The 12884-nt window shown below is 37.9% G+C and overlaps 1 protein-coding gene across 2 annotated transcripts in view; it reads right to left on the bottom strand.

Annotated features, from left to right (window-relative positions):
• Positions 1-868: 868 nt before the first annotated feature.
• Positions 869-12884, bottom strand: part of LOC306768060 (5-hydroxytryptamine receptor 4) — a gene marked incomplete at both ends in the record, with an annotated part of 32202 nt that continues 20186 nt past the window's right edge. Inside the window, one exon of one of the 2 annotated variants that reach the window (XM_079256273.1) lies at positions 869-962. In XM_079256273.1, coding sequence (XP_079112399.1) covers positions 869-962 — 94 coding nt within the window. Of the gene's footprint in view, positions 963-5231; positions 5326-12884 lie in introns of those variants that run through there. The other variant, XM_079256272.1, reaches the window with a different exon arrangement.

Below are 12884 nucleotides of genomic sequence, written 5' to 3'. Positions count from 1 at the left end.
CTGTGTTCAAGATAACTCAAAATGTTATGGACAAATTTCCAGGAGTTGTTAGAAATGTGAAAAGGAAGAACTGATTTAACTTAGGTGGTGATCTGGATCACCGTTTGGACAATAAGGGGAGAACTGTGGCCTTTGTCAGAAGTTTGCACTCTTTGAGAGCTTTTTGAGTCCATTCAGACATTGCTTTGTTTGTTAGTTTTTCTTGCCTTTTTGTCACTCTCACACTTTTCCTCCTGCTGTTATTTGCTGCAGCAGTATCTCAGAAATAAATTTATCAACTTGAGCTAAAAGAGATCAGGAGCAGAAACGGAGTCCATGTCTGGTGTTGCAGCTACATCTAGTGACAGTAAGTGGAAATGCAGAATCTGATGTAAGAGCTGAAAGCTGGACATCTGCTTTTTTTTCGGTGCTATGAAAACTATGCATGCATTTATTAGTACAACTTCCTGAATAAACTCCCTCTGCTGGATAATAAATCATCTCCTATCCCATCAGACCGGCGCCCTACAGCCCAGAAAACACATCCTGTTTCACCAACACCATAGCTGCACTGATGGGTTAACTATCATTTACTCCTCTTTTAAAATGGTCTTTTTGTTGCTGTTTGTGGTTACTACAGCACCCAGACTCATTCAGTTTCAGATGTGGGCAGCTCTAGTCCTCGAGGGACGCAGTCCCACAGGTCTTAGGAGTTTCCCTGTTGCAACACACGTGATTCAAATCAATTGAATTGAATACAATATGTTTATAGATGAATCAGTCGACTCAGTTCACAGTAAACTGCTGAGATCTCAGCAGCCAAAAGGTCCAACTCAAAATGTCCTGCACTTCAAGTGGCGATCATGCCTCTTTCACTGCAAAGTCGTCCTCATAGTGGTCCAAGAGAGTCCTGAGACTCCTGCTCGTTGGCAAGTATCGTGCGGCCATTGTCGCTGTAGCTCCTGTTTGGCAGGAAGGACAATCTGAAATAACAAAATAATAAAGAGGAGTTCAGAGTGACCTTAATAATAGAAGCCATGTGACACACTCAAATTAATTTCACCCACAAGATAAATGAGACTTTTTCAAATGTAGCCATTCTCATGGTACTTCTTTGAAGTTTAACCTGACCTCTTACTTCAATGTGGTTGGAGATAAGTAAGAAATCCTTTGGAAGGCTGCATTCCAAAAAAAAAAAAAAATCACACTGCAAATCCTTGCACGATTTGTTTTTTCAGTGGACCTATATTTTGGAAAAGCAGACCACAAGGAGAAGAAGAAAAAAATGTTGTGACCTACATGACTGGTTTCTTTGGGCCCATAGAAGGACAACGTACTGGATCTGTGTCTTAAACTGCGGGGGGGGGGGGGGGGGGGGGGGGGGGGGGGGGGGGTTATAAATACACTCTTGTTTGCTTCAGATTAGAGCCAAACCCAAGTCCACCTTTGGCAGGATGGTGTATGAGGCAAAGCCTCAAGATTTTCATGCTCTGCACAGGAAATAATTCCAGAGGGAGATTGTACCACAGTCAGTTTTGAAAATGATTACCATGTAATGAATTCCTCCTTCCTTGATTGGTTAATGGCCAGCAGACTCAGGGTCAGTGCCAATCACCTGCAGACATTCTGACAAACGCCTCGTGTGTAATTACCATTCCGAGTTGCCAACAATAACAAAGGGTTCTTAAGAAGTTTTCATGCTCATATCTAATAAAATCAACCTGTACTTGATGCTTAAGTTGTCTTACAGAACTCATATCTTCCATATCTTCCATAATGGGGCAGCTGTAGCTCAGGAGGAAGAGCAGTTGTCCTTCAACTGCATAAGTTGGGGGATCAATTCCAGGCTTCCCCTGAAATGCCAAAGTGTCCTAGGGCAAGACACTGAACCCCAAACTGCCCCCCGATGTGCCTATCGGGGTATGAGTGTGTTGAGTGAGTGTGTGTGCGAATGGGTGAATGTGACAAGTAGTGTAAAGCACTTTGAGTGGTCTGTATGACTAGAAAAGTGCTATAGAAGTACAAGTCCATTTACCATAATAACCCCACAATCACTCAGAATCCTATCAGCACCACATAAAGTGGAAATATATTTTCTTTTTTTATAAATGCTAATACCCCTCTGCGTCCATTTATTGCTCATAGAAACGAATCTTTGCTTTTAAATTTTTCAACTCAAACTAACCTTTCAAGCTCTTCTCGCTATATTTCAAATGTCAAATTTAAATCTTAGAGTTGGATGTTTTGCCTAAAAAGAAAATATAGATTGGATAACTATGAGGAAAACCGTTTCTGGGGAAAGCGTAATGGAAAAATGACAAACAATTGAAGATGACCAGAGTTTTGTTTTTAGAATCTTATCTTATTCTGATAAGATATTATTTTTACTTTCCTTTTATGATAAACACTAGACATTTCATAGGAACAAGATTTTAGGCCAAGAATATATGACATGTTCTTTTATACTTCATGTTCCCATCTGCAAAGGTGTAATTGTTTACTTGTCTATGCATGTCACCAGCAGATGCCATTAGAGGGTGATTAGAGAACTCTGACTGCACAGATTTGTCACATTTGTAAACTGTAAACTAAATGCTCAACAGGGCATCAATAGAAGGGGTTAGCATGTGGTTATTATGAAGATAACGACAGAAAAAAAGGACAGCAGTGGGAAGTGGTACATAAAGCCTTTAAAACAAGCACGATATTACAACGACAATGTCAACTTCTAATGTATTACTGATGTATCATCAGCTTTTGACATGAGCCTATTTGTTACTGTGCTGAAGTTATAACAAACACATTGTAAAGATATGTATAATTTGGAAGTAGCTTTCCAATGAGCTTGTCCTTGGAAACTTCTGTCGTCTTACTTACTGGCGTTGACCCTGTTCTTTACATCCAGTATAAGTTGTCTTCACACTGCCCCTACTGGTTACTCACAGCAAGCAATCATCCATCCATTAAATACCTGTCCCTACTTATTCCAACATAGGGTCACAGAGGGTCGGAGCTTATCCTTGCAGCTATTTGGCAGGAAGCACAGATGACCAAAGGCCTCCATTTGCAGCTGTCAATGGTCATCTCTTTATCTGTGTCATTGTGTTTTCTTTGTCGCTGTAAGTTTATTTTCTACCTTGTGCATATGCAGTTGCAGATCTCTGCACAGTGTTATCTAAAATACTTTGAAATACTGCTTCTGTATCAACATTTTTGTTAATTCATTTGTGGATAACCACTTGTTGCTTAAAAAGGTCTCTTTTCAATCGTTTAGAAATCTTTATTTCTTTTACATACAGCAAAGTCATTTTTATTTATGGCAAACTTTTAGGCGGCAGAGTTTTTAAAGTTTTTAAGGAATAATGAAAATGACAAAAATGGTTTTATGTTTCATATATATGTATACATATATACACTTTTAAAAAGACTATATATAAAAAACTTTATTATATTATGAAAGCCTATGACTTTAAATTTATCAAATTTAGTCTGACATCTAGTGATGGAAAGTGGTGACAGGCTTAAGCACTCTTTCTCAATATACGACCTGGTGTTCATCACAATTTTGCAACTATGGCATGTAAATAGTTAAAATCACAAAAAATGTTCAGGTTTTTTTTTGTTTGTTTTTCCCCTTGAGCATTTATCACCAGTGTATATCTGAAATGTTTAAAACATGAAAATTTCTTTTAAATAAAGTTAATCTTTCCTTGTATCAGTGTGGGATCTTAGAGGATTATAATGATTACATCTACTGTGGTTTAATGCTAAAGCTTTTTTTTTTCAAGGTAAATGTGAGCTATTCCAGTGTTGTTTCCTTTTCTCCCCAGTTAATCATGTAAAATGTCAAAACGAGTACTTTGCTCAAGTGAAACTTCCCATTGTTTGGCTGCACAGACAAAACAAGTAAGATTGCAGGAACATCAGAAGCGGGGAAACCAACAGTTCTTTGTCCAGTCTGAGAAAAGCAGCACATACTTGTGAACTTTGCAGGAAAAAAAAGGATTTCCATGACAACAGCAGTGGATTATTGCTCTGTACTTTTCATGCACCATCCCCCTATATTCTGAAATATTATCCTCTGGGTCTCTGTACAGATTAAGCTAAGAAAAAACTGTAACAGACAAATGGGAGGAAATGAAAAATATGTATGGAAAATATGTATGGCTCAGAGCAACTCATGATGAAGTGCAATGACAGGAGCATGCATGGCTTCATTGTCACAGATTCAGCACTGTTTATTAATAATTATATGGAGATGACATAGGAACCAAAACATCCTGTAAAATAACAGCTTTTGAATGAGTCATTCACCTGCCCTCGACCACCTGCACCTACTTTTACGTGCTGAAGAAAAACTGAAGGCTGATGATGCCACTCAGTTCAAGACAGTCACATAAACAACCTTAGAATTTAAGCCACCTTTCATTATGCTTTACATATCATTAACCTACTTGGGTGAACAGCAAAAAAGGCAAAAATTACATTAGTGTTCGACCAGTAAGCCTGCAGAGAAGTTATGGAAGTGTTGACATACACTTTTTGCAGCTGTCAGTGTCTGGAGTTTTGCTCAAAACTATTTCAAAAAGTGCATGTAATAAATGAGGGCCAGATCTTCTGAAACTCCATCCTGCAGTTTCACAGTGCTGCCTTTGTAGAAAACAGCTGATGCTGATAAAAAAAATACAAGTAAATACACAACTATACAATAACTGAAACTTTAATCTAATAACACCAGACATCTGTGTCACCAGATGGTTCTCAGCTCTGTTGTAACTTTATGTTGTAAGTTTAAGTCAGGATGAAATATTAGAGGTGAAATACAGAGGATGTGTTGCATTTTGTTGGCAGCTTGGCATGTTTGCAGGGAGTAGTCACATCTTCTGACCTCAATGTTGGAACAATGAACACAGCGCTCAGAATAAGAGCCGACTTTGCAAATACATTGATTGAATTGAAATGGTTCTGTAATATAAATACTGAAGAACACATGTTCTGTCTCTGTATGCTTCATTGTGCTCATATATAGTTCAAACAAATCAACAACAGTGCAGCGCACCTTTACATATCCTTGGGCAGCAACAACATATGCATCAGACGATGATGACGAGGGATTGAATACAATATGTTTATAGATGAATCAGTCGACTCAGTTCACAGTAAACTGCTGAGATCTCAGCGGCCAAAAGGTCCAACTCAAAATGTCCTGCACTTCAAGTGGCGATCATGCCTCTTTCACTGCAAAGTCGTCCTCATAGTGGTCCAAGAGAGTCCTGAGACTCCTGCTCGTTGGCAAGTATCGTGCGGCCATTGTCGCTGTAGCTCCTGTTTGGCAGGAAGGACAATCTGAAAGAGACAAATAACCATTTGTGTCGTTAAGTCCTAGAAAAAGAAAGCCAAAAAGTACATGTTTGCATCTCTAGAATGGAGAATTATTTGTTATGTATATAACTGATTGTCTTGGAAACAGGCAGAGTTAAGAATGCAACTCCTAGGAGCACCAGTGTGTTGTATTAGTAACTCTAACTAATAACTGTACAGTGGATCTCTAAAATTACAAATATTAAATTTAAAACAACTAATAAATAGTAATGAAAAAGGTCTGCATTAAGTAAAAACCATTTAAAATTCCAGGAGAAACTTTGGAGAAGCCACTCCACACAGTGGGAAAGGATGCATGGAAAGCCAGAACAAAGTGACTGGAAATCATCGACAGTATTTTTAAACGGGTAACTCAGACGAATGAAGAGACAGGAGAAAGAATACAGGGGAATTTTAGCATTTGTTTTTGCAGTGACAAGTTTATTTAAAGAACAAATGAAATAATGAAACTGCCTGTCATTGCAAAAGTGAACATTTTCTAATGTGAACTGAATGTTTTTGCTGCTCTGTTTATGGCGAATGAGAATGAAAAACAAATAATTTTCTTTTTTTAAACACAAATGGATCGAAATGTTCTGGTAGTTTTGGCAATCATAACCTTTTTGCTGTTTCTGAGTGCAGACAAGCTCAAAGCTGACATCACAAATGCATCAGGTCTTTTAGAAGAGACACTGGCCCCCAGAGTGAAAAGCTTTCTGATTTTTAGGTTGCTCAGCTTCTGATCCTTTCTATCATTTTCCCAGCAAAAATTGACTTCCTCAAAAATGATTGAAATATTATGTAACATAATTAAAATACTATTCAAAGATCCTATTTAGATATTTCCTGTTCTAGTTATTACGTTATGAGAAACTGCAAACCTGTGGTTTAGTGTTATGGATGTGCAGTTAAGCTTCAGAGTTTTAAATAATGAAATTACCGTATGCCCCCTGTCCCATTCTAGTTCCATACTGGACTATAGCTATGCACATATTAACCTGTTGAGGGTCACATGGAGCTGGATTCGATACCAGAGTTCATCTTTAACAGGTTTCTTGCCGATCAGAGGACTAACAAAGAGGCTTCCAGGAGCCAGTTTTGGATCACAGTTTTATTAAACAGTAAATGTTACTGACAGTTTTGGAACAGTGGTGAGAACCACATGGAGAACCTGCAACAGGCTGTAAAGTGACACTTAATCCCATTCAAAATCCCAAACTACCGCAGTGGCAGAAAGCCTCTTTCATGAAGTCCTCTCTGTGTGAAGCCTGGAGCACCAGCTACTGACCATAGAGGGTTTACATTATTAGCTGATTCTTATCAGATCATTATTACAATGTCCCAACACACATACACACGCATGCTCGCATACAGTCCCATGTGGAGGCATGTACCGGGTTAGGAGGTGACGCGGGAAAGATAAACAGAAATGTTCTCTAACTTTGGCTCCTCTGTTGTTGTGTGTTGTCTGTAAAGCTAGTTTGTTTACTTTCCAAACACAACTCAGTCTCTGTCCGTCTGTCTGTCACACAGAGAGCGTATCAGATTCTTCTCTGCAGTGTGGAAGGGATCACAATCACTATCTGAGAAAACCATCCTGAAATACTTCACAAACTTGGGAGGAAAGACTTTAGACAGGAAAACCAATGCAAAAAAGATCTAACCGTGTTCTCTACTATTCATCTTATTTCCATTCTTTATATTGAGGCAAACATACGACAGCAACCTTTTTATCCAGAATAGCTTTCATGTTGAAAGTTTCGAGAGCAACATACACACTTATCAGTGTGAAACTCATATAAAGCTTGTTTGACAACCAAGACTGACTCATTTTATAATCCACCATCAAATCTAGCATCTGGAATACATTTGGATTTGACCTCTCCCTCTACTTATAGTCACTGTTTCTATCCAGAGAGACTTCTAGGTGATAAAAGTTCAGCTGATTTAATACCGACTTTATAAGGAGGGAATAATCACCAATATACACCAATATTCCATCACAATTTAGTCACAACTCTGCAAAGTGAAGGGTATCAGCACCTATTGCCTAATGTATGTGCAATAAAACACTCACTGGCCACTTCATTAGGTACAAATATTCAATTACCTGTTAACATCCAATCACAGCCAATCATATGGCAGAAATATCATTTGTTTAGCCACAGAGACATGGTCAAGATGACACGCTGAAGTTTAAACAGAACCTCGGAATGAGGAAAAACTGGGATTTAAGGGGCTTTGTATGTGGTAAGGTTTGTTGGTGCCAGATGGACTGGTCTGAGATCTGCAAGGATTTTCACACACAACCATCTCTGGGGTTTACAGAGAATGGTCTGAAAATAGGAAACATCCAATGAGCTGCAGTTGCTTGAATGAAGATGCCTTGTTGATGTTGGAAGGGAATGGGCAGAATGGTTTGTGATGATATAAAGGCTACTTTACCTACAACAACACCTGGTTACAAACCACATCTGCAGAATACCATCTCTGAGTGCACAACATGTCAAGCCTTGAAGCAGATGGGCTACGGCAGCAGAAGACCACTCTGGTTGGCACTCCTGTCAGATAAGAACAGGAGACTGAGGCTAGGATTCATACATAAAGGCAAAGCAAGCAAGTCTATTTGTACACACATTTTATGTACAAGAAAATACAGAGTGCCTTACATAAAACGCTAAAAGCATTACAGAGAGGTGCAAGATGTTTTAAAACGTACATCAATAAATAACTTTAAAAGGAAATAAGTAAAGAGAAAAAAAGCTAAACTAGAATAAGATATAACGTAAGAAATATAAGTTCCAGTTTGGAATTCCAGTAGAAATAACTGAGAATGGTTTAAAAAATGAGTATTATGATTGGTTAATATTGCTCGGTCTGGATTTCAGATACAATATTCAGATGGGTCTGAATTTAGTGTAACCAACATGAATCCATCCTGGATTGTTTCAACAGTTCAGGTTGGTGGTGGTGTCAAGATGTGAGAGATGTTTTCTTCACCCACTTTAGACCCCCCTAGTACCAATTGAGCAACTTTTGATGACACAGCCTACCTAAGTACCATTGCTGACCATGTCCATCTATTTATGACCAAAGTGTAGCATCTTCTCATGGCTACTTCCAGCAGGTTAACACACTATGTCACACAGCTCAAACCATCTCCAGCTGGTTTATTTACCATAAAAATGAGCTGCTGTACAGACCAGATCTCAAGCCATTAGAGCACCTTTAGGATGTAGTACAACAGGAGATTCTCGTCATGTGAAAATAAACTTTTTAAAAATCTTTCTCAATCTGTACTATGAAGGCCTGAGGCAATACCAACGGTGTGCAGTCAGCATAGGCAGGTTAGGCAGTGTCTACCCAAGGTACAAAGAAATAAATGGAATCATTCCATTTTAATAATCAGTTTATATATTTTATTCAGTTTTTTTTTTTTTTACAATATTATTTTTTTTAACCATCTTTGAGATGATAAATTACAACAGACTGTAGTACTTATCGATTTGAGAGTGATGGCATTTTGTACTTTTCATTGGTCAATAAAAATGACTCATTAGCACCTCCTCCTGGTCAGACAGAGAAGCTGCAGAACTCATCCATACGATCGAGGCCACATCCTCTACTGAAACAGTGCTGCTCTGCCTTTTCCTCACATATAATCGCAACGTTGCGTGCTTGTTCACGTGCAGTCGCTTCCTCAATATAAATTTATTTACGTGAAAAGGCAGATTGCTACGCTGTCTTTTTATGTTACTGTAATATACCAATGGCTTACGTATGTTCACACTGAATTAGTGAACTGGTGCTTCGTTCTCAAAGTTGGTTGACATGCTCACCAGAGGGGTGACTGTGCTAGAGAGGCTTAAACAATTTTTACATCTTTCTTTAGAGGAAAAACGCCAACATGCTCTACTGGTTGTGATGACATACAAACTTGAATAGCCTGAGGACTGCTATTGAATCATTAAGCTGCCTTTGCAAGTCTTTTAATGGCATCTTACGATCTTGGTTGTGTTAGTATTAAGCAGTCACTTACCTGCCTACACATTTAAATGATAATTTGCGTGTCCAGTACAATTTGCAACTGCCTGCCTACTTAACCCCAGCACTCACCGCACATGCCTGGACAGTACTGAAGACAAAGACGGGGTACAACCCCTGTTACAAGCAAAGAATATAAATAAAGTGGCCACTGAATGTAAATATGGTTTATATTTAATGATTGTTTGTTTTAAAATAAATATATAATAACGTTATTAGAATTTTTTTTTTCTCATTTATTATAGATAATGAATATTTGATTAAAAAAAATGTAAAAATTGTATTTACTTGCAATGATTCGAACCAAACAGTCCTGTTAAAAAAGGCATCATGTGTTCAGACAGATAAGCAGCGCAAAAACCTCATTAATACACAAGTAAATATTGGGATCATTCAATCATTTATATTTATAAAACGATCCAACTGCTTGTTTATGCTTTGTTATTGTGGAATATTGTGATAGAATGGGGGCTTTTGAGACAGGACAGTCCACATCAATAAACATAATTCCAAATAGGACAAAGTCTGTTTTTTTCTTCTCTGCTCGCCCTATGACATGAATGAAAATTTGAGTAGTTCCAAGAATAGCTTTATGCAGAAGCAGAGACTTTAGATATCGCTATACCACAAAATAACATACTCTGCAGAGTCCTTGCACACTTTAACTTCTGTTGATTTGTTGGCAGCACCATGTGACCTGACTGCCTGAAGAGATCAAACATTTATAAAATTAATTTTTTATTTATTTGTTACACACATATCTTGAACAGGTCCCCCTGTAGAGGGATTTAATTAGTTGCTCTTTATGAGATAAAATGAAAGCTGCTTATCTATTAGCCTGGGACCTGTTTCATGTAACTACTGCGTAGGATAACAGACAACAGAGCAAAAATCAAAACCTCATGAATGCATTCACAGACTTAATATTAAAGATGTAGCATCATTAATTACTTTTTTGACTTGTGCAGAGGCTTTGGAGTCATTCTTGAATTAGCTTAAAATGAAAATTTACTTCTCTAGTTCCCCTAAAGGACCACAAGTCAATTGATAGAGAGAAAAAAAACATTTTATGACCATTACAAGTAACAGTTCATTTCGCTGGGCAATGGCATGGTGCATTTGCGAAATATGCACATGCCGGCCTTAAATCATAGATGTAAGACCGAGGCAAATATTTTTCCACATATATCAGTTAATATATGACATCTTACGTTGATTTATATTGGTCTGTTTGTGGTGCCTGTGTTGTAGTTTGTCAGTGCTGGACGTATGGTTTCAATTTAGGAAGTTTTATCTCCAGCATTAAAAAAAGAAAAAAAAAAAATCTTTTCAAATGAAATAAATAAATCAAAAAGCAAATGAAGGGCGTGATGGTACTTTCCCATAATTTAAAAACAAATTCCATAAATTCAGTTTCATGAAAATAGAGAGAGCGAGAGCGAGAGGAAATTCACTGGTAGACGCCCATCATGTCTGTCCTTCCTGCTTCTCTCCTAACTTGCCTCACTTTTGACATTTTTTTAATGCTAACTCATGAAAAGAAGAAGCAAAAGGTGGCAAAGGAAATATTCTTTTGTTGTACCTGCGATTTATAGTGGTAGTCCATCATTTTCACTAGAATGAAAGGAGCAAAGAATTTATGAGGATGCGCCAGCTGTTTATTATGATTCAACCTTGTAAATAACAAGCAAGGCTCCTGCCTCTGGACAGAGAGGACAACAGCCTCGCTCTGTGGTATTCTATTAATGTGACTCATGGGAAAAAGTCTGTTTCTATTTTAACTATAGGCAGCAAGTCACTCCAAAGGACATAGAGCAGGGCTTATAGAGATTTTAAACTGTTTGCATGTTTGATGACATGAAACCCAATTTTTGACTGTGTTTTTGTGTGCAGATATTGCCATCTCACAAAGTAGTAATGTCTGTTTACTTTTAGGCAAATTTGACCATTTCATCAGTCAATTTAAGCTGCATTCAAATGTAAATGTAGATGGAAAAGGTTGGGAAATGTACAAAAGAATTTCTACTAAAGATTGCAGAAGAGCTTTTATCATTGCTTGATTTTTCTTCTAAAAAAATCTCCCTTTGTTCTGTGTTGGGGACAGGTTAAGACTGCATGCATATAAGTTCAGTATCCTAACCTCTTCCTTCTAAACAGTGTCTATGTAATGTTTGTGAAAAGTAGTTTCGTACTGTATTGTTGAAAAATGAATGGACATCCATGGAAAAGCTGCCAGTGCAGGCTCTGGTTTGTTGCTGATAGCAGCCTGGACGGTTTTTCTAATATTTACTAGCAGTCTCCGTCTCTAGCAGAAAAAACACTGCTTGGTTTGATACCACTACAAGTTTCCATAGTGTGATGGTCCATCCTAGACGACTCGGAGCCCAGAGAAGTTGTTGCTGCCTCCAAATAAGATTACCGGTAACCCTTTAGGTTTTTGCAGTTTTTAAGGTTTTCAAGGCATACTGTAAATAAGACAAAATGTTAAACTAGAGTTTATGATGGCAGTAAAATTACTCATCTAATTTTATATTGTGGCATCACAGACTGCCAGCTGCTTTAGATTCCATAACGTCAACCGCAGCTAGTTGCTGATTCATGTCTGTTATCTAAAAAGTTCTCGTTCTAGTGACGCTTGTCACAATTTTGTGACTTTGAAGCTTAGATAATTTCCATAGTTTTCTTTTTTGCACACCAAAGTTTTTAGTCATATTTGCTTTGCAACATCCGTGATGCTTTTAATGTCTTATATAAAGCACTTCGAACTGTCTTGTACATGAAATGTGCTGTACAGTTAAACCCTGCAGGTGTGAGTCCCCATCAACATCTTTGAGTTGCATTGGGTTCATACAGTCTGCAATCAAATAAAAGTAAATATGAGTGTCACTGGATGAAATTAATTTCAGAAAAATATCTTTGAGCCACAAACAACATCTCATCACTTGCCTAATTACATCTTGATTCATTATTCTCACTAGGCTGGATCAGTCTTTTATTATTTCCCACTGCAGATATTTCATATTGGACGTCACCAAAAGGGGAAACAGACAGAGAGTTTTAACATGTTTCCATCAGAACTTGACAAGACACACTGGCTATGATGTCTGATCGGTTTTGAATGTGGCATTCATTTCTTCTACTTCGGATTGGTGATGTTTCTGAGGGGAAATTGTCCTCTTTAAATTCCCTGTGGCACTCTAACATTGAGCTCTGCAATGGACTGGCGAGCTGTCCAGGGTGTACCCTGCCTTTCGCCCAAAGACTGCTGGGATAGGCTCCAGCTTCCCCCCGACCCTGAATTGGATTAAGTGGTTTGGAAAATAAATGAATGAATGAATGAATGACTCTAACATTGATAACATATAACACATCATTTTAAAAGTATATTCTTCAGCGCAGTCTATTCCTTACCACTGATATTCAACTATAATGTTTATACACCCCTCCCCCCTCCAGAAAAAAAAACAGAAAAAGAAAAATGACACATGTGTTGCAGCTTA

The sequence above is a fragment of the Telmatherina bonti genome (genome assembly GCF_933228915.1).
Source record: "Telmatherina bonti genome assembly, chromosome: 17".
Taxonomy (NCBI): domain Eukaryota; kingdom Metazoa; phylum Chordata; class Actinopteri; order Atheriniformes; family Telmatherinidae; genus Telmatherina; species Telmatherina bonti.
The sequence above is the reverse complement of the archived record's forward strand: the minus strand, read 5'-3'. Positions and strand labels throughout refer to the sequence as shown.